The sequence below is a fragment of the Oncorhynchus tshawytscha genome, linkage group LG05 (assembly GCF_018296145.1).
Source record: "Oncorhynchus tshawytscha isolate Ot180627B linkage group LG05, Otsh_v2.0, whole genome shotgun sequence".
Taxonomy (NCBI): domain Eukaryota; kingdom Metazoa; phylum Chordata; class Actinopteri; order Salmoniformes; family Salmonidae; genus Oncorhynchus; species Oncorhynchus tshawytscha.
The window spans coordinates 54173205-54191879 of record NC_056433.1 but is presented as its reverse complement, the minus strand read 5'-3'; the positions used below and the strand labels follow the sequence as shown (position 1 = coordinate 54191879).

At 47.5% G+C, this 18675-nt stretch overlaps 1 protein-coding gene across 7 annotated transcripts in view; it reads right to left on the bottom strand.

Annotated features, from left to right (window-relative positions):
- unc13a (unc-13 homolog A (C. elegans)) overlaps window positions 1–18675 on the bottom strand; it is a 64205-nt gene that overhangs the window by 21202 nt on the left and 24328 nt on the right. For all 7 annotated transcript variants that reach the window (XM_042322083.1, XM_042322086.1, XM_042322084.1 and 4 more), the window contains 18 exons: window positions 18335–18554; window positions 16638–16865; window positions 15918–16059; window positions 15554–15723; window positions 14612–14727; window positions 13159–13322; window positions 12801–12954; window positions 12597–12665; window positions 8897–8986; window positions 8515–8649; window positions 4013–4146; window positions 3811–3896; window positions 3383–3509; window positions 3018–3114; window positions 1967–2110; window positions 1765–1842; window positions 1558–1635; window positions 1137–1225 (listed from right to left, as the gene is read on the bottom strand). In XM_042322083.1, coding sequence (XP_042178017.1) covers window positions 1137–1225; window positions 1558–1635; window positions 1765–1842; window positions 1967–2110; window positions 3018–3114; window positions 3383–3509; window positions 3811–3896; window positions 4013–4146; window positions 8515–8649; window positions 8897–8986; window positions 12597–12665; window positions 12801–12954; window positions 13159–13322; window positions 14612–14727; window positions 15554–15723; window positions 15918–16059; window positions 16638–16865; window positions 18335–18554 — 2321 coding nt within the window. The remainder of the gene's footprint in view (window positions 1–1136; window positions 1226–1557; window positions 1636–1764; window positions 1843–1966; window positions 2111–3017; window positions 3115–3382; window positions 3510–3810; window positions 3897–4012; window positions 4147–8514; window positions 8650–8896; window positions 8987–12596; window positions 12666–12800; window positions 12955–13158; window positions 13323–14611; window positions 14728–15553; window positions 15724–15917; window positions 16060–16637; window positions 16866–18334; window positions 18555–18675) is intronic.

Sequence of the window (18675 nt, the reverse complement as noted above, 5' to 3'; positions counted from 1 at the left end):
ATATTGGAGTAGGCATGTATGGGTAGTTTGCATGGCTGACTGTTGCCTGGCAGTGCCCACCAGTGTGTCCAGCAGTGTGCCCAGCAGTGTGCCCACCAGTGTGTCCAGCAGTGTGCCCAGCAGTGTGTCCAGCAGTGTGCCCACCAGTGTGTCCAGCAGTGTGCCCAGCAGTGTGTTCAGCAGTGTGCCCACCAGTGTGTCCAGCAGTGTGTCCAGCAGTGTGTCCAGCAGTGTGTCCAGCAGTGTGCCCAGCAGTGTGTCCAGCAGTGTGCCCAGCAGTGTGTCCAGCAGTGTGCCCAGCAGTGTGTCCACCAGTGTGTCCACCAGTGTGTCCAGCAGTGTGTCCAGCAGTGTGTCCAGCAGTGTGCCCAGCAGTGTGTCCAGCAGTGTGCCCACCAGTGTGCCCACCAGTGTGCCCACCAGTGTGCCCAGCAGTGTGTCCAGCAGTGTGTCCACCAGTGTGTCCAGCAGTGTGCCCATCAGTGTGTCCAGCAGTGTGCCCATCAGTGTGTCCAGCAGTGTGCCCAGCAGTGTGCCCAGCAGTGTGCCCACCAGTGTGTCCAGCAGTGTGCCCAGCAGTGTGCCCAGCAGTGTGCCCAGCAGTGTGCCCACCAGTGTGTCCAGCAGTGTGCCCAGCAGTGTGCCCAGCAGTGTGTCCAGCAGTGTGCCCAGCAGTGTGCCCACCAGTGTGTCCAGCAGTGTGCCCACCAGTGTGTCCAGCAGTGTGCAGTCCAGCAGTGTGCCCAGCAGTGTGTCCAGCAGTGTGCCCAGCAGTGTGCCCAGCAGTGTGTCCAGCAGTGTGCCCAGCAGTGTGCCCAGCAGTGTGCCCAGCAGTGTGTCCAGCAGAGTGCCCAGCAGTGTGCCCACCAGTGTGCCCAGCAGTGTGCCCAGCAGTGTGTCCAGCAATGTGCCCAGCAGTGTGTCCAGCAGTGTGCCCAGCAGTGTGCCCACCAGTGTGCCCACCAGTGTGCCCAGCAGTGTGCCCAGCAGTGTGCCCACCAGTGTGCCCACCAGTGTGCCCAGCAGAGTGCCCAGCAGTGTGCCCAGCAGTGTGCCCACCAGTGTGCCCACCAGTGTGCTCAGCAGTGTGCTCAGCAGTGTGCTCAGCAGTGTGCTCAGCAGTGTGCCCAGCTCACCTGACAGAAAAGATCCTGCTGAGATCATCCATCACAGTATTCAGCTTCACCTGCAGGTCTTTCAGGAAGTCACTGGCCTCTTTGCACAGCTGAAACACACACAGACACACACACACACACACACACACACACACACACACACACACAGGGAGAGGGAAAAAGTAACAGTGAGACTGGCAGAGCACCGGGGCTCTCACACAGAGCTCTCAGCGGGCACACGGAAACATTCCCCAACAAACAGACGGTCTCGGAGAATAGATGCCCTGAGCAGAGAAACCTGGTCAGTGAGACAGGCTAACACACAGAGACACACACACACACACACACACACAGAGACACTCTCAACACATACACAGTCAGATACAGCCTGGGCTGGGGCAAAACAGGGAAAAGAGAGAGAGAGAGAGAGGGAGCCACTCACGTCCTTTCCTCCCATGGCCTCAAACATCCTCTCCAGTTGAACTCTGAGCTGCTGGATGTTGTTGATCAGGATGCATGGCTGCAAACAACACAAAGTCATTATCAACTACACTATCCAAATATCGCACATTTTCACTGAAATGCACAAGCACTGTACTGTAGTGCATCCCCATACAACATGTGTCATGTCGAGTCATTGGCCACTCACCACTTTCTCCATGTTGACGTAGTTAGCAAAGCACTTGGAGATGATGTCAGCGTAGGACAGGAGAACGTTACCGATGGTCTGAGGAGAGAGAAGGCGATAGGAGTATGTCAACCACTGTCTCTGTGACTGGGCATGCTGGCTCAGCTTATCACCATGCAGCCATTAAGGAAGTGGATATAGTGTGTAGAATACTGTAGTGTACCTTGGCAAATCGTTTCATATAGTTGCCTACGATCTGAGGGTCGGGACACTCCAGTTTGCGGATGATCTCGAAGCTCTGGTTGAGCTGAGAGAAGACGTCCACCACGGAGCAGGAGAACAGAGCATGTTCCGACGTTACCTGGAACTGGAGGGGGAGAGAGGAGAGGAGAGAGAGCATTAAGAGACTGGGGAGGGAGGAGAGAGAGACTGGGGAGGGAGGGGAAGGAAGAGAGGAAGAGAAGAGAGTGAAGAGAAGAGGAAGGGGAGTAGGGAGACATTTATGACTGAGGGACAGAGGCCACAGATTGTTAACATCAGGGGAGAGAGAGGGAGAGAGAGGGGGGGGATAAAGGGAGAGGTTTGAGAGATGGAGTATATGAAAGAGGGAGGAGAAGAGAGATGTTGTGAGGGCTGCAGGACCACTGAGCTCTGAGAGCATAAATAAACGTGATTGTTGTGGTCTGGTTCAAGGATCTCTAGGGTTGTTTGAAGCCGGACAGCAGACCAGACAGGGTAGACGGCCGGTCTGTGGCGGTTCCCAGGGGTTGCTGGGTAATGAGAACATGACTCATTCATCCACAGGTTGGTACAGTCAAACGCTATCTCCCTACATTTTTTTTTTACCTTTATTTTACTAGGCAAGTCAGTTAAGAACTAATTCTTATTTTCAATGACGGCCTAGGAACAGTCGGTTAACTGCCTGTTCAGGGGCAGAATGACAGATTTGTACCTTGTCGGCTCTGGGATTCGAACTTGCAACCTTTCGGTTACTAGTCCAACGCTCTAACTAGGCTACCCTGCCGCCCCATGAGAGCAGTCTGAGCAAATCTCTTTATAGTCTCTCTCAACACTTTCTCAACTTTTTGTGCTTTGGATTCCATTGTCTCAGGGAAGTGTTTAATGAGTGCAGGAAAGGGAGAGGATGAGAAGTCTGCCTGATAACTAGGATGGTAAAATGAGGAAGCGACAAGGGAAGGGATTATTCTGACACAACCAATGTGACTCAGCACTTGCATTTTGAGGAGATGAGTAGAAGAAATGGAAAAGTTTACCCCGTCTTTTTTGTCCCTCTCCAGCGCACCGTGCAGGAAGTCTCGAGACACTTCCTCATTCTCGTCCAACCACTGGATGACAAACGGCTCAAACCACCTAGGATACATCACACGGGGGTGGTTTGATATGAGTCGACCCCACTGGAAGTTTTCATTTCAAACAACTTCTGCGGCTGTAGAGTCCATCTGGTCTTGCTTATGGGCTGTGCTGTACATTACCAGACGGGAAGTGTTTTGTGTGTGTGCGTGTCTATGTGTGTGTGTGTGAGAGTGTGTGCGTGCTTGTGTTTGCCTGCATGCATGCATACGTGTGTGTTAATGTGAGTGTGTGTGTGTGTGTCATCATGGCACAGGGTGGCACTTACGCCGGGTACTCGGGCACACGGCTCTTGAAGAAGGGCAGGTCTTTGCAGTACTCGTTGTAAAGCCACTTGACTTTAAAATGCAGGTTCATGTAATCCGCACTCTTACACAGCCGGTTCTTTTCATGCTCTGAGAGAGAGAAGAACGAGAGAGGGGAGAGAGAAAATGAGAGAAAGAGAGAAAGAGGAAAGACAAAGCTCTTAATTAAAGAGCAAATGAGCCCAGAGGGGTGATCCATTCTCCGCCATGTAGCGCTAACAGGCTAATCGAGAAAAGCCCTTATGCTCTGGCAAACCGCCTCAGTGCCAATAGTGTCATATCTGCTTGTAAACGCACCCTGACAGCCCCATAAAAACAGAGGAAGAGACTAAGACTGTTAGGACAGAGCTAAACCACTGGTGAGGGTGGTGCGACTTCATTCAGTGCTCACCCTCCATGGCGTACTTCATATCCTGAGCAAACAGGTTCCACATCACCTCGGCACTGATTTTACCCACGTTGAGCTCCTGAGGAAACCTACACGTTGTAGACGGTAAGAAACACAGAGTTATGTATTGATGTAGAGGAGAGAGACAGAAAGCGAGAGAGACAGCGAGACAAAGAGACTCAGAGAAAGAGAGGGACAGACTCACTGGTTGAGGCAGGGTGTGTAGGAGTTCTTGTCCTCTTCTATGATGGACACGATGAGGGTGATGAGTTTGGACCAGAAGTCCAGGTTCTTGATGCTGGGACCCTGCTCCTCTGGGTGATCCACTCCTGGCTTGGCCTGGACAAAACAAAACACACTGAGTCACTGGGATACTTTCACATTGGCTACTATCGTAGCTTAACATGCAGACATAACTCAAGAGTTTCAAGTTAATCAAGAGTTTGAATTGTGCAGATATCAAGTCAGGATTCAACCCCATTCTGACTCTCCTCTATTTTGCTCAATAGTTTGTCCATTATCTCTCTCATCGCTACCGCTCAACTCTAATGAGCTGATGAACCTATTTTTTTATTTCACCTTTATTTAACCAGGTAGGCTAGTTGAGAACAAGTTCTCATTTGCAACTGCGACCTGGCCAAGATAAAGCATAGCAGTGTGAACAGACAACACAGAGTTACACATGAAGTAAACAATTAACAAGTCAATAACACAGTAGAAAAAAAGGGGAGTCTATATACATTGTGTGCAAAAGGCATGAGGAGGTAGGCAAATAATTACAATTTTGCAGATTAACACTGGAGTGATAAATGATCAGATGGTTATGTACAGGTAGAGATATTGGTGTGCAAAAGAGCAGAAAAGTAAATAAATTAAAAACAGTATGGGGATGAGGTGGGTAAAAATGGGTGGGCTATTTACCGATAGACTATGTACAGCTGCAGCGATCGGTTAGCTGCTCAGATAGCAGATGTTTGAAGTTGGTGAGGGAGATAAAAGTCTCCAACTTCAGCGATTTTTGCAATTCGTTCCAGTCACAGGCAGCAGAGAACTGGAACGAAAGGCGGCCAAATGAGGTGTTGGCTTTAGGGATGATCAGTGAGATACACCTGCTGGAGCGCGTGCTACGGATGGGTGTTGCCATCGTGAGCAGTGAACTGAGATAAGGCGGAGCTTTACCTAGCATGGACTTGTAGATGACCTGGAGCCAGTGGGTCTGGCGACGAATATGTAGCGAGGGCCAGCCGACTAGAGCATACAAGTCGCAGTGGTGGGTGGTATAAGGTGCTTTAGTGACAAAACAGATGGCACTGTGATAAACTGCATCCAGTTTGCTGAGTAGAGTGTTGGAAGCAATTTTGTAGATGACATCGCCGAAGTCGAGGATCGGTAGGATAGTCAGTTTTACTAGGGTAAGTTTGGCGGCGTGAGTGAAGGAGGCTTTGTTGCGGAATAGAAAGCCGACTCTTGATTTGATTTTCGATTGGAGATGTCCACATATTCAAGGTCGGAACCATCCAGGGTGGTGATGCTGGTCAGGCGTGCGGGTGCAGGCAGCGAACGGTTGAAAAGCATGCATTTGGTTTTACTAGCGTTTAAGAGCAGTTGGAGGCCACGGAAGGAGTGTTGTATGGCATTGACGCTCGTTTGGAGGTTAGATAGCACAGTGTCCAAGGACGGGCCGGAAGTATATAGAATGGTGTCGTCTGCGTAGAGGTGGATCAGGGAATCGCCCGCAGCAAGAGCAACATCATTGATATATACAGAGAAAAGAGTCGGCCCGAGGATTGAACCCTGTGGCACCCCCATAGAGACTGCCAGAGAACCAGACAGCATGCCCTCCGATTTGACACACTGAACTCTGTCTGCAAAGTAATTGGTGAACCAGGCAAGGCAGTCATCCGAAAAACCGAGGCTACTGAGTCTGCCGATAAGAATATGGTGATTGACAGAGTCGAAAGCCTTGGCAAGGTCGATGAAGACGTCTGCACAGTACTGTCTTTTATCGATGGCGGTTATGATATGGTTTAGTACCTTGAGCGTGGCTGAGGTGCACCCGTGACCGGCTCGGAAACCAGATTGCACAGCGGAGAAGGTACGGTGGGATTCGAGATGGTCAGTGACCTGTTTGTTGACTTGGCTTTCGAAGACCTTAGATAGGCAGGGCAGGATGGATATAGGTCTGTAACAGTTTGGGTCCAGGGTGTCTCCCCCTTTGAAGAGGGGGATGACTGCGGCAGCTTTCAATCCTTGGGGATCTCAGACTATATGAAAGAGAGGTTGAACAGGCTGGTAATAGAGGTTGCGACAATGGCGGTGGATAGTTTCAGAAATAGAGGGTCCAGATTGTCAAGCCCAGCTGATTTGTACGGGTCCAGGTTTTGCAGCTCTTTCAGAACATCTGCTATCTGGATTTGGGTAAAGGAGAACCTGGAGAGGCTTGGGCGAGTAGCTGCGGGGGGCGGAGCTGTTGGCCGAGGTTGGAGTAGCCAGGCGGAAGGCATGGCCAGCTGTTGAGAAATGCTTGTTGAAGTTTTCGATAATCATGGATTTATCGGTGGTGACCGTGTTACCTAGCCTCAGTGCAGTGGGCAGCTGGGAGGAGGTGCTCTTGTTCTCCATGGACTTCACAGTGTCCCAGAACTTTTTGGAGTTGGAGCTACAGGATGCAAACTTCTGCCTGAAGAAGCTGGCCTTAGCTTTCCTGACTGACTGCGTGTATTGGTTCCTGACTTCCCTGAATAGTTGCATATTGCGGGGACTATTCGATGCTATTTCAGTCCGCCACAGGATATTTTTGTGCTGGTCGAGGGCAGTCAGGTCTGGAGTGAACCAAAGGCTATATCTGTTCTTAGTTCTGCATTTTTTGAACGGAGCATGCTTATCTAAAATGGTGAGGAAGTTACTTTTAAAGAATGACCAGGCATCCTCAACTGACGGGATGAGGTCAATGTCCTTCCAGGATACCCGGGCCAGGTCGATTAGAAAGGCCTGCTCGCAGAAGTGTTTTAGGGAGCGTTTGACAGTGATGAGGGGTGGTCGTTTGACTGCGGCTCCGTAGCGGATACAGGCAATGAGGCAGTGATCGCTGAGATCCTGGTTGAAGACAGCGGAGGTGTATTTGGAGGGCCAGTTGGTCAGGATGACGTATGAGGGTGCCCTTGTTTACAGATTTAGGGTTGTACCTGGTGGGTTCCTTGATGATTTGTGTGAGATTGAGGGCATCTAGCTTAGATTGTAGGAGTGCCGGGGTGTTAAGCATATCCCAGTTTAGGTCACCTAACAGAACAAACTCTGAAGCTAGATGGGGGGCGATCAATTCACAAATGGTGTCCAGGGCACAGCTGGGAGCTGAGGGGGGTCGGTAGCAGGCGGCAACAGTGAGAGACTTATTTCTGGAGAGAGTAATTTTCAAAATTAGTAGTTCAAACTGTTTGGGTATGGACCTGGAAAGTATGACATTACTTTGCAGGCTATCTCTGCTGTAAACTGCAACTCCTCCCCCTTTGGCAGTTCTATCTTGACGGAAAATGTTATAGTTGGGTATGGAAATCTCCAAATTTTTGGTGGCCTTCCTGAGCCAGGATTCAGACACGGCAAGGACATCAGGGTTAGCAGAGTGTGCTAAAGCAGTGAGTAAAACAAACTTAGGGACGAGGCTTCTGATGTTGACATGCATGAAACCAAGGCTTTTTCAATCACAGAAGTCAACAAATGAGGGTGCCTGGGGACATGCAGGGCGTGGGTTTACCTCCACATCACCCGCGGAACAGAGGAGGAGTAGAATGAGGGTGCGGCTAAAGGCTATCAAAACTGGTCGCGTAGAGCGTTGGGGACAGAGAATAAAAGGAGCAGATTTCTGGGCATGGTAGAATATATTCAGGGCATAATGCGCAGACAGGGGTATGGTGGGGTGCGGGTGCAGCGGAGGTAAGCCCAGGCACTGGGTGATGTTGAGAGAGGTTGTATCTCTGGACATGCTGGTTGTAATGGGTGAGGTCACCGCATGTGTGGGAGGTTTGACAAAGGAGGTATCAGGGGTATGAAGAGTGGAACTAGGGGCTCCATTGTAAACTAAAACAATTATAACTAACCTGAACAACAGTATACAAGGCATATTGATATTTGAGAGAGACATACAGCGAGGCATACAGTAATCACAGGTGTTGAATTGGGAGAGCTAGCTAAAACAGTAGCTAAAACAGTAGGTGAGACAACAACAGCTGATCAGCTAGCACAACAACAGCAGGTAAAATGGCGTTGACTAGGCAGGGAGGGTCGGATTAACTACACACAGAGCCTGGGTGCGGCTGGGGCCGACAGATAAAACATAAACAAGCAGAATCACATGTACATGGTTTAGTCCTTTGGAAAAAGCTGACAGTCAGAAAAAAGTATTCCTACCACCGCAGGGGTTCAAACTGAAGAATTATCTAGCAAAGAATTCAACAAAATATGGACCCCTCAAGATGTAAGGTTTTATTCAAAAGGAAAAATTTGCTTTTGAAATTCATGAAGGGAGTCTGAATGAATCGTGCCACTTTAATGAGGCAAAAACAAGGCTTGTAAATCCCTATCTAAATCCTGTACAGGCTTGATGGAGACCAGCCTGAGGTGTTAATGACACGGACAGAGACACACACACACCTTCACAGGGCACAGACACACACGCACGCACGCACGCAAGTGCGCACACACGCAGCCTACCGGATCTGTCTGGTACTCCCGGCTGTAGAGCTCGTGACAGTTATTGAAGATGTATTCATAGGTGGAGTTGAGACAGGCCTTGACACAGTCCTTCACCACCTGACTGGCTCTGGGGGGACTCTGTAGCTCCTGGACCTGAGGACAGTCACAGACAGAGAGAGGATCCTCAGACTAGGAAATCCCCATACAACCACACTCAGTCAAAGGAACTCAGTGAAGATGGATGTCTGATAAGAGCACGTAGTGTAGCAATACTGTACACTGCAAACAAGAATAGAGACATGTGGCACCAACAGAGTAAAGAATACGAGTAGAGGAACATGTATTGACCAGAGCAAAGCAGAAGCGATCCAAGCTGAGGAAGATGTAAAGAGAGAGTTACCTTCATCCTGAAGAAGGTGATGCTGGTGAGCAGGTCCACAGTAGACTTGAGGTCCTGCAGCCTCTCAGCACTGCTGGCTGGGAAGTTATTCTGTTACACACAGAGAATAGAGCAAATCAGATCAAAAATCACATTTTATTAGTCACATGCGCCGAATACAACAACCTTACAGTGAGATGCTTATTTACGAGCCCCAAAACAACAATGCAGTTTAAAAAATACGGATAAGAAATAAAAGTAACAAGTAATTAAAGAGCAGCAGTAAAATAACAATTACGAGACTATATACAGGGGGGTACCAGTACAGAGTCAATGTGCAGGGGCACCGGTTAGTTGAGGTAATATGTACATGAAGGTAGGGTTATTAAAGTGACTATGCATCGATGATAACAGAGAGTAGCAGCGGTGTAAAAGAGGGGGGCAATGCAAATAGTCTGGGTAGTCATTTGATTAGATATTCAGGAGTCTTATGGCTTGGGAGTAGAAGCTGTTAAGAAGCCTCATGGACCTAGACTTGGCGCTCCAGTACCGCTTGCCGTGCGGTAGCAGAGAGAACAGTTTATGACTAGGGTGGCTGGAGTCTTTGACCATTCTTAGGGCCTTCCTCTGACACCGTCTGGTATAGAGGTCTTAGAGATGGCAGGAAGCTTGGCCCCATTGATGTACTGGGCAGTTCGCACTACCCTCTGTAATGCCTTGCGTTCGGAGGCCGAGCAGTTGCCATAGCAACCAGTCAGGATGCTCTCGATGGTGCAGCTGTAGAACCTTTTGAGGATCTGAAGACCCATGCCAAATCTTTTCAGTCTCCTGAGGGGGAATAGGTTTTGTCGTGCCCTCTTCACGACTGTCTTGGTGTGCTTGGACCATGTTAGTTTGTTGATGATGTGGACACCAAGGAACTTGAAGCTCTCAACCTGCTCAACTGCAGCCCTGTCGATGAGAATGGGGGTGTGCTCGGTCCTCTTTTTCCTGTAGTCCACAAACATCTCCTTTGTCTTGATCACATTGAGGGAGAGGTTGTGGTCCTGGCACGTCTCTGACCTCCTCCCTATAGTCTGTTTCATCGTTGTCGGTGATCAGGTGCAGGCGCAGGCGTTGGGACTGGTCGTGTAGTCATAAGTGAACAGGGAGTACTGGAGGGGACTGAGCACGCACCCCTGAGGGGCCCCTGAGTTGATGATCAGAGTGGCGGATGTGTTGTTACCTACCCTTACCATGTGGGGGCGGCCCATTCGCATATAGGTGTTCCTTTTGTCCAGATGGGAAAGGGCAGTGTGGAGTGCAATAGAGATTGCATCATCTGTGTATCTGTTTGGGCGGTATGCAAATTTAAGTGGGTCTAGGGTTTCTGGGATAATGGTGTTGATGTGAGCCATGACCAGCCTTTCAAAGCACTTCATGGCTGCAGACATGAGTGCTATGGGTCGGTAGTCATTTAGGCAGGTTACCTTAGTGTTCTTGGGAACAGGCACTATGTTGGTCTGCTTAAAACATGTTGGTATTACAGACTCAGACTGGGAAAGGTTGAAAATGTCAGTGAAGACACACACACACACACACACACACAAACACACATACATATAGTTGAAGTCAGAAGTTACCATACACCATCGCCAAATACATTTAAACTCAGTTTATCACAATTCCTGACATTTAATCCTAATAACAATTCCCTGTCTTAGGATCACCACTTTATTTTAAGAATGTGACAATAATGTCAGAATAATAGCAGAGAGAATGATTTATTTCAGCTTTTATTCCCTTCATCACATTCCCAGTGGGTCAGAAGTATACATACACTCAATTAGTATTTGGTAGCATTGCCTTTAAATTGCTTAACGTTTCGGGTAGCCTTCCACAAGCTTCCCACAATAAGTTGTGTGAATTTTGGCCCATTCCTCCTGACAGAGCTGGTGTAACTGAGTCAGGTTTGTAGGCCTCCTTGCTCGCACACGCTTTTTCAGTTCTGCCCACAAACTTTCTATGGGATTGAGGTCAGGGCTTTGTGATGGCCACTCCAATTCCTTGACTTTGTTGTCCTTAAGCCATTTTGCCACAAATCTGGAAGTATGCTTGTCCATTTGGAAGACCCATTTGCAACCAAGCTTTAACTTCCTGACTGATGTCTTGAGATGTTGCTTCAATATATCTACATAATTTTCCTCCCTCATTATGCCATCTATTTTGTGAAGTGCACCAGTCCCTCCTACAGCAAAGCACCCCCACAACATGATGCAGCCACCCCTGTGCTTCACGGTTGGGATGGTGTTCTTTGGCTCAAAGCCTCCCCATTTTTCCTCCAAACATAACAATTGCTATTATGGCCAGACAGTTCTATTTTTGTTTCATCAGACCAGAGGATATTTCTCCAAAAAGTACGATCTTTGTCCTTGTGTGCAGTTGCAAACCGTGTCTGGCTTTTTATGGCGGTTTTGGAGCAGTGGCTTTTTCCTTGCTGAGGAGCCTTTCAGGTTATGTGGATATAGATACTTTTGTTCCCGTTTCCTCCAGCATTTTCAGAAGGTCCTTTGCTGTTGTTCTGGGATTGATTTTCCCTTTTGCACCAGGGTACGGTCATCTCTAGGAGACAGAAGGTGTCTCCTTTCTGAGCGGTAGTGTGGCTGCGTGGTCCCATGGTGTTTATGTTTGCTTGTTTGTACAGATGAACGTGGTACTCCCAAGGATGAACCAGACTTGTGGAGGTCTACAATTTTTTTCTGAGGTCTTGGCTGATTTCTTTTGATTTTCCCATGATGTCAAGCAAAGAGGCACTGAATTTGAAGGTAGGCCTTGAAATACATCCACAGGCACACCTCCAATTGACTCAAATTATGTCAATTAGCCTAACAGAAGCTTCTAAAGCCATTATATCATTTTCTGGAATTTTCCAAGCTGTTTAAAGGCACAGTCAACTTAGTGTATGTAAACGTCTGACCCACTGGAATTGTGATACAGTGGATTATCTGTGAAATAATCTGTCTGTAAACAATTGATGGAAAAATTACTTGTTTAATGCACAAAGTAGATGTCCTAACTGACTTGCCAAAACTATAGTTTGTTAACAAGACATTTGTGGAGTGGTTGAAAAACGAGTTTTAATGACTCCAAAAGAAGTGCATGTAAACTTCCGACTCAACTGTAGATCCACAATGAGGTGTGTGTGTGTGATGTGTGTGTATGTGTGCAGACTATGTTGTATAAACTGGCCAATGCAGTAGTGCAGAAGCAGCAGTCTCAGTCTCTTCCACTGACTCCAGACTAGATTAAAACCCTCAGCTCTTCACCTCACTGACCCTGTGTGCATGAGGAGCTGCCAGCCCAATTAACACATCAGCCTCCTTTCTCACATCACACACAGAGAAGAGAGAGAAAGAGAGAGAGAGAGAGAAATAAAGAGAGAAAGAGAGAGAGAGAAAGAGAGAGAGAAAGAGAGAGAAAGAGAGAGAGAGAGAAAGAGAGAGAAAGAGAGAGAAAGAGAGAGAGAGAGAGAGAAAAGAGAGAGAGAAAGAGAGAGAAAGAGAGAGAGAGAGAGAAAGAGAGAGAGAAAGAGAGAGAGAAAGAGAGAGAGAGAAAGAGAGAGAGAAAGAGAGAGAGAGAAAGAGAGCTAGATTGAATGAGAAAGAGGGAAATAAAGGTAGGTAAGGACACAGATAGAAAAGCAGACAGAGACAAATAGAAGAGTGAAGGTCAACAGTAGTACCCGGTACATGGACAGATCAATCCTCAAAGAGTTGTGGAGTTGGTCCAGGAGCTTCACAAATCGTTCTTTCTGTAAAAAAAAAAGGGTTTTAAAACACACCACAACACATTAGCCTAACAGCTAGCCTAACAGCTAACACTGGGTTGAGGCATTGCATTATATTTTCTGTCTCCATCCACCCCTCATTAATTTGGGGCGACTCACCCCGAAGTTGGATGCGGCGAAGCGGTCGGAGGCCGACACGTTGTTGGTGGCCTGGGTGGTGTGGGCGTAGTAGGCATTGATGTTGGCCAGCAGGGTACTCATTACCGCGGGAACCCCGGGGCACATGTACTTAGACGACAGGCAGGCAAAGTGACTGTGGGAGAACACACACGGCATAAACATGATCACAGTGGTATATATGAAGCAGACTCCTATAAAGGCCTGTGTACATCCCTTGTGATGTTATACCCCAATATCATCCTAAACACACCCGTACACCATGTGTCCCCTCAACACATTACAATCTGGCAATGTGTATGCTATTGCTAAGTGACAGGGTGGGTACACTGGAGCTCACGTCATAGCCTGGTAGATGGATTCCACTCCGTAGCGCATGGCAAACTCATCCACTATCTCCTGAGGAGTCTCATCAAAGTACACCTTCCACGCATCATCCCCTTTAGCATCAGGAATCTTCACAACGCCAGAGCTCTGCACATCTGTGACAAAGTGGAAGAGGTTCTGGGGAGAGAGAGGGAGAGAAATGCATGGGTTATTCAATCCAGACTATGATTTCAATGAGTTGAAGTGGCTAAAGTGGCTGAATACAGGGAGATGTCATTACGATCTCAGTGTGAGTATGTCTGAGCAGGAGAGCAGAGCACGTCACACTCTATAACTGACTGACTGCTCGGTGATCAGAGGGTTGTTCAATTCATTATTCATTCAGGCCTGGGCCGCCATTCATCACACGACTTTCATTAGAAATGGATCAAGTTGATTTTCATGTTCAAATTCTTCATGCAAATTTAAACAAATTAAAAAGACCTAGTCAACTGCTGCCTTTAAAAATTGCAGTTCATTTGCAAAATGGTGTTTGTCTATTTTGGCTTAGAGGGTACAGAAGGATCAGAATCACGCAGTGTGACGACTCACCATTACAATGTGTTAAGCCATTGTGGAGATGAAGAGAATTTGCTACAGATCATCTATTTACAGTGCAATTCAATATTACTTGTCGTTATCTTTAGGTTCAGTTGTTTGCAAACTATATCCTGAGTAATGGACCAAGTAATGACTCGATATAGAACAGGGATCATCCACTAGATTCAGCCATGGGCCAATTTCTTCTTAGTGGATGGTCAGGGGGCCAGGACATATTTGCATACTGCAAATTGACCGCAAGAAGCCCAAACAGATATAATATTTGACGAAAACATAATAATTTCAAACCTTGTATACGATCACACATATTATGTGTGGGAATACTTTGAAACAGATTTCCTAAATTAAAATCACTTGCAGCTGATTTGCTGGTTTATTTTAGTCTTTTATGTCCAACAATAAAATACAAATAAAATGAAGGGGAAAAAACGAAAAAAACTATTGGGCTCACAGAACTTGGAGAACTCTGATATAGGGCAATGCTCATTTAGAATAACTATGGTAGATCATTCCATATAGAGGGAGAAATAATATCTGTGGTATTTCATATCTGATGTGGTCTTAATGTTGATTGAGCAATGCAGACGGTGACACTTTTATGGGATATTAACTTCTGATTCATCTGTAACGGCCACTTCAATGAACGACTGCTACATCAGTCAGCTAAATGAAACGAGATGACTGGGCTCATTAATCTCACTTGCTACCTGAAGGCATGAGCATGAGCACACACACACACACACACACACACACACACACACACACACACACACACACACACACACACACACACACACACACACACACACACACACACACACACACACACACACACACACACACACACACACACACACACACCTTACCTCGTGCAGACAGGTGTATTGGACATGATATGGAGCGACTGTTTCCTCTCCTTTGATCTCTACATTGATGTGCATCCTGATGGCACCAGACACAGCTGACTTGTCTGTACGCTTGTCTGCAGAGAGGGACAAAAGGCAAGAGTCTCAGTCAACACATTTTAGAGTCAACATAACAACAATTATCTTTATTAAAGACCTCAACCTTTCACCCAAATTAGTTCACCAAATGTGCCTCATCTAATGGATAACTAGAAAGTCATTTTATGGACTCAATGATTTGGTTTATTAGCTTAGAATGAATTCATTAATTAATGACATTTTATTTTCATGTTAAATCTCCAGTTTGCAACCAATCCCATATGGGATTAATTATTATAATTACAAGTAGAACATCAACAAAATGAATGTTTCCCCAGGTCTTTCCCCTACTGACCCAGGTCTTTCCCCAACTGACCCAGGTCTTTTCCCTACTGACCCAGGTCTTTCCCCTACCGACCCAGGTCTTTCCCCTACCGACCCAGGTCTTTCCCCTACCGACCCAGGTCTTTCCCCTACCGACCCAGGTCTTTCCCCTGACCCAGGTCTTTCCCCTACTGACCCAGGTCTTTCCCCTAATGACCCAGGTCTTTCCCCTAATGACCCAGGTCTTTCCCCTAATGACCCAGGTCTTTCCCCTAATGACCCAGGTCTTTCCCCTAATGACCCAGGTCTTTCCCCTAATGACCCAGGTCTTTCCCCTAATGACCCAGGTTTTTACTGACCCAGGTTTTTCCCCTACTGACCCAGGTTTTTCCCCTACTGACCCAGGTCTTTCCCCTACTGACCCAGGTCTTTCCCCCAGGTTTTTCCCCTAATGACCCAGGTCTTTCCCCTACTGACCCAGGTCTTTCCCCTACTGACCCAGGTCTTTCCCCTACTGACCCAGGTCTTTCCCCTACTGACCCAGGTTGTACCAGACGTCCATCTCTCCGCTCAGCGTGCGGACCTCAATGATGGTCTGACCCAGGAAGTCATCTGACTCCCTCTTGAACTTCTGTTTCACCCGAGACTTGATGTCATCATCCTCGTCCCACACCCGCACCTTGATCCGGTCCGAGGAGTTGTGGCACTCACTACAGGGAGAAAGAGAGAGAGAAACAGGAAGACGCCACTATGTCATTTCTTGCTTGAGGGACCCACCAATCCCATCTATTCACATGGGTTCAGAGTTAGACATATGCATTAATTGTGACCCATTCATAACCTGTGAATACACAACCTTCAATGTAATTTCAGTCCAGTACTTTCTCTCTCTTATAGTACTCACAAGTGGAAGTTCTCCTCCCAGACAGGGTTGAGGTTGCCGTAGATAGTCTTGGTCCTCTTCTTGGTCTTGCCCACCTGGACCGTGACATAAGGGTCGCTCGTGCCAGTTTTATCCTTGGCCTGAAGGCCCTGGGCACACAGCACTGTGGAGGGGACAGGGGGAGGGGACAGGCGACAGCATCAGGTGGTCAGTCTGGCTGGAGCATAGCTTGTTTAAACAGATTGACCACTGCACAGTGGTCAGTCTAGTTTAAGAGGCCAAGTGGAGAGAGTTCGCCATCCCACATACTCCCATTGACCTATTCAGATTATTTGCCTTTCCTACCTACAGACGGATATCTCTAATCCCTCCTCATATGGCCGTTCAAGGGATTTATCTAATCTGTCTCCTTTGTGTCAGACAGTGGCTCAACGGTCTACAGCACAGTATGACCTTTACAACAAACAGAACTGGAACGCAAACAAACAAGAGGAGACAGAGGGGGATGATGTGTGACTCGTGATGGAGTCAGACTCCCAATAGCATCTGCCAGAGCTTTACAAATGGATGCTTCTGGACTCATACAATTCACAAAGCGTCTCAGAATAGGACTCTGCGTGTTTATCTTTTTTACATCATAATGAATAAGATTCTTTTTGTGATTCTGATAGCGCAGACCTGATCCTAGATCAGCACTCCAACTCTGAAGCCCTGGTATCTTCCCCCCGGTCTCTCTCTCACCTGTGATGCTGATCTTGGCCGACCACTTGGAGGTGCCGTCCAGTACGCTCTGTTTGATCTGCTTCATGTAGGTGACGTGAGTGGCTTTGACCATGGCAAACACCTCCTGGATCAGCTCAAAGATCTCTGGCTTGTTCCTCTCCCGGATCTTCATCCTGTCCTTCAGAACCATGATGATGTTCTGGGTTCGGTCCTCCGCCCCATGCTTAGAACTCTTCTCCGCTGCCCCTGAGGTAGACAAGAGCGATGAAGGTCAGATTTTATTTATTGAGTTACATTAGAAATTAGAAGGTTTTTGTGATGCTGCATGGAGGTCATGAACAGTTTTCATTGGGTTGAATGGGACACACATTGGATGAACGTATACGAAGGATGCATAACATGGCACCTATAAACACAGATTTTACTGTTATCTTTGTTTTACTGTTCTTTTATTCATCTCTTTTATTGCCTTCTGTCGTTTTTTAAAACTTCTTATCCTGCATTTTTTATATTGTTTTGCTGTAAAGTACGTTGCCATTTTAAATGCAGTTCAAATAAATCTTGATTTGATCTATAAGAGCAAATGTGCCCCATCATCAGAACACTGTGAGACAGAGTATGCAGTATGATTTACGGATGAGTACTCTGGCAGTATCTGCAGACCTGTGAAACGCCCATGAAGAGTTGGAAAGGTGGAGAGGATGTCAAGGAAAGACAAATGGCTTTTAATTTCCTTTCCAGAAAAACCAAACAAGATAGAGAGTGTCTGAGACAGCAGAGTGGGATGAGAGAATAAGAGGGAGGAGGACAAGCAGAGTGGGATGAGAGAATGAGAGGGAGGAGGACAAGCAGAGTGGGATGAGAGAATGAGAGGGAGGAGGACAAGCAGAGTGGGATGAGAGAATGAGAGGGAGGAGGACAAGCAGAGTGGGATGAGAGAATGAGAGGGAGGAGGACAAGCAGAGTGGGATGAGAGAATAAGAGGGAGGAGGACAAGCAGAGTGGGATGAGAGAATAAGAGGGAGAAGGACAAGCAGAGTGGGATGAGAGAATAAGAGGGAGGAGGACAAGCAGAGTGGGATGAGAGAATGAGAGGGAGGAGGACAAGCAGAGTGGGATGAGAGAATGAGAGGGAGGAGGACAAGCAGAGTGGGATGAGAGAATAAGAGGGAGGAGGACAAGCAGAGTGGGATGAGAGAATGAGAGGGAGGAGGACAAGCAGAGTGGGATGAGAGAATAAGAGGGAGGAGGACAAGCAGAGTGGGATGAGAGAATGAGAGGGAGGAGGACAAGCAGAGTGGGATGAGAGAATGAGAGGGAGGAGGACAAGCAGAGTGGGATGAGAGAATAAGAGGGAGGAGGACAAGCAGAGTGGGATGAGAGAATAAGAGGGAGGAGGACAAGCAGAGTGGGATGAGAGAATAAGAGGGAGGAGGACAAGCAGAGTGGGATGAGAGATGTAGGATAATGGAGGGCAGAGTCTGAAGTACAACAGTCAAAGGAGCCTTTTAGTTAATAACACTCTTATCCAAAGCAGCGGTCGGTAAGGTCCATTACAGAAGTAACCTCACACGTTTGGTGTTGCTAGTTACTACAAACCTCTAAACAATTTTTTCCCAACTTTATTTTTCATGTCTCACCGCTATATTATGTTTTAGCACCAACTGAAGAAAACTTTACAACTCACTGAGCAACATCAACATGGCGCTACTTACTTTGCAGGCAGTCAGCGTTGAGCAGGTCCTGGCACTTATCGTGACATTTGACCCCACACTCGGTGCACCTCATGCCCTGGCGGGCGATACCCCACAGCAGCCCCTCACACTCATAGCAGTAGGTGGGCGTGGTGGCCGTCCACACCTCAAAGTTATGGGGCGTGGTGCAGGAGATGGGGTAGATCAGAGCCTGTAGGGTCTTCTTGTACACATGACTCTTCTACAAGAGAAGGAAACAGAAGAAGAGAGAGGAGTTATAGTCAGAGACTTAGTGGAATCTATGAGTACATGGAGAGAGAGAAAAACTAGCTGCATATAGTGTGAATAGAGAAAAGAAAGAG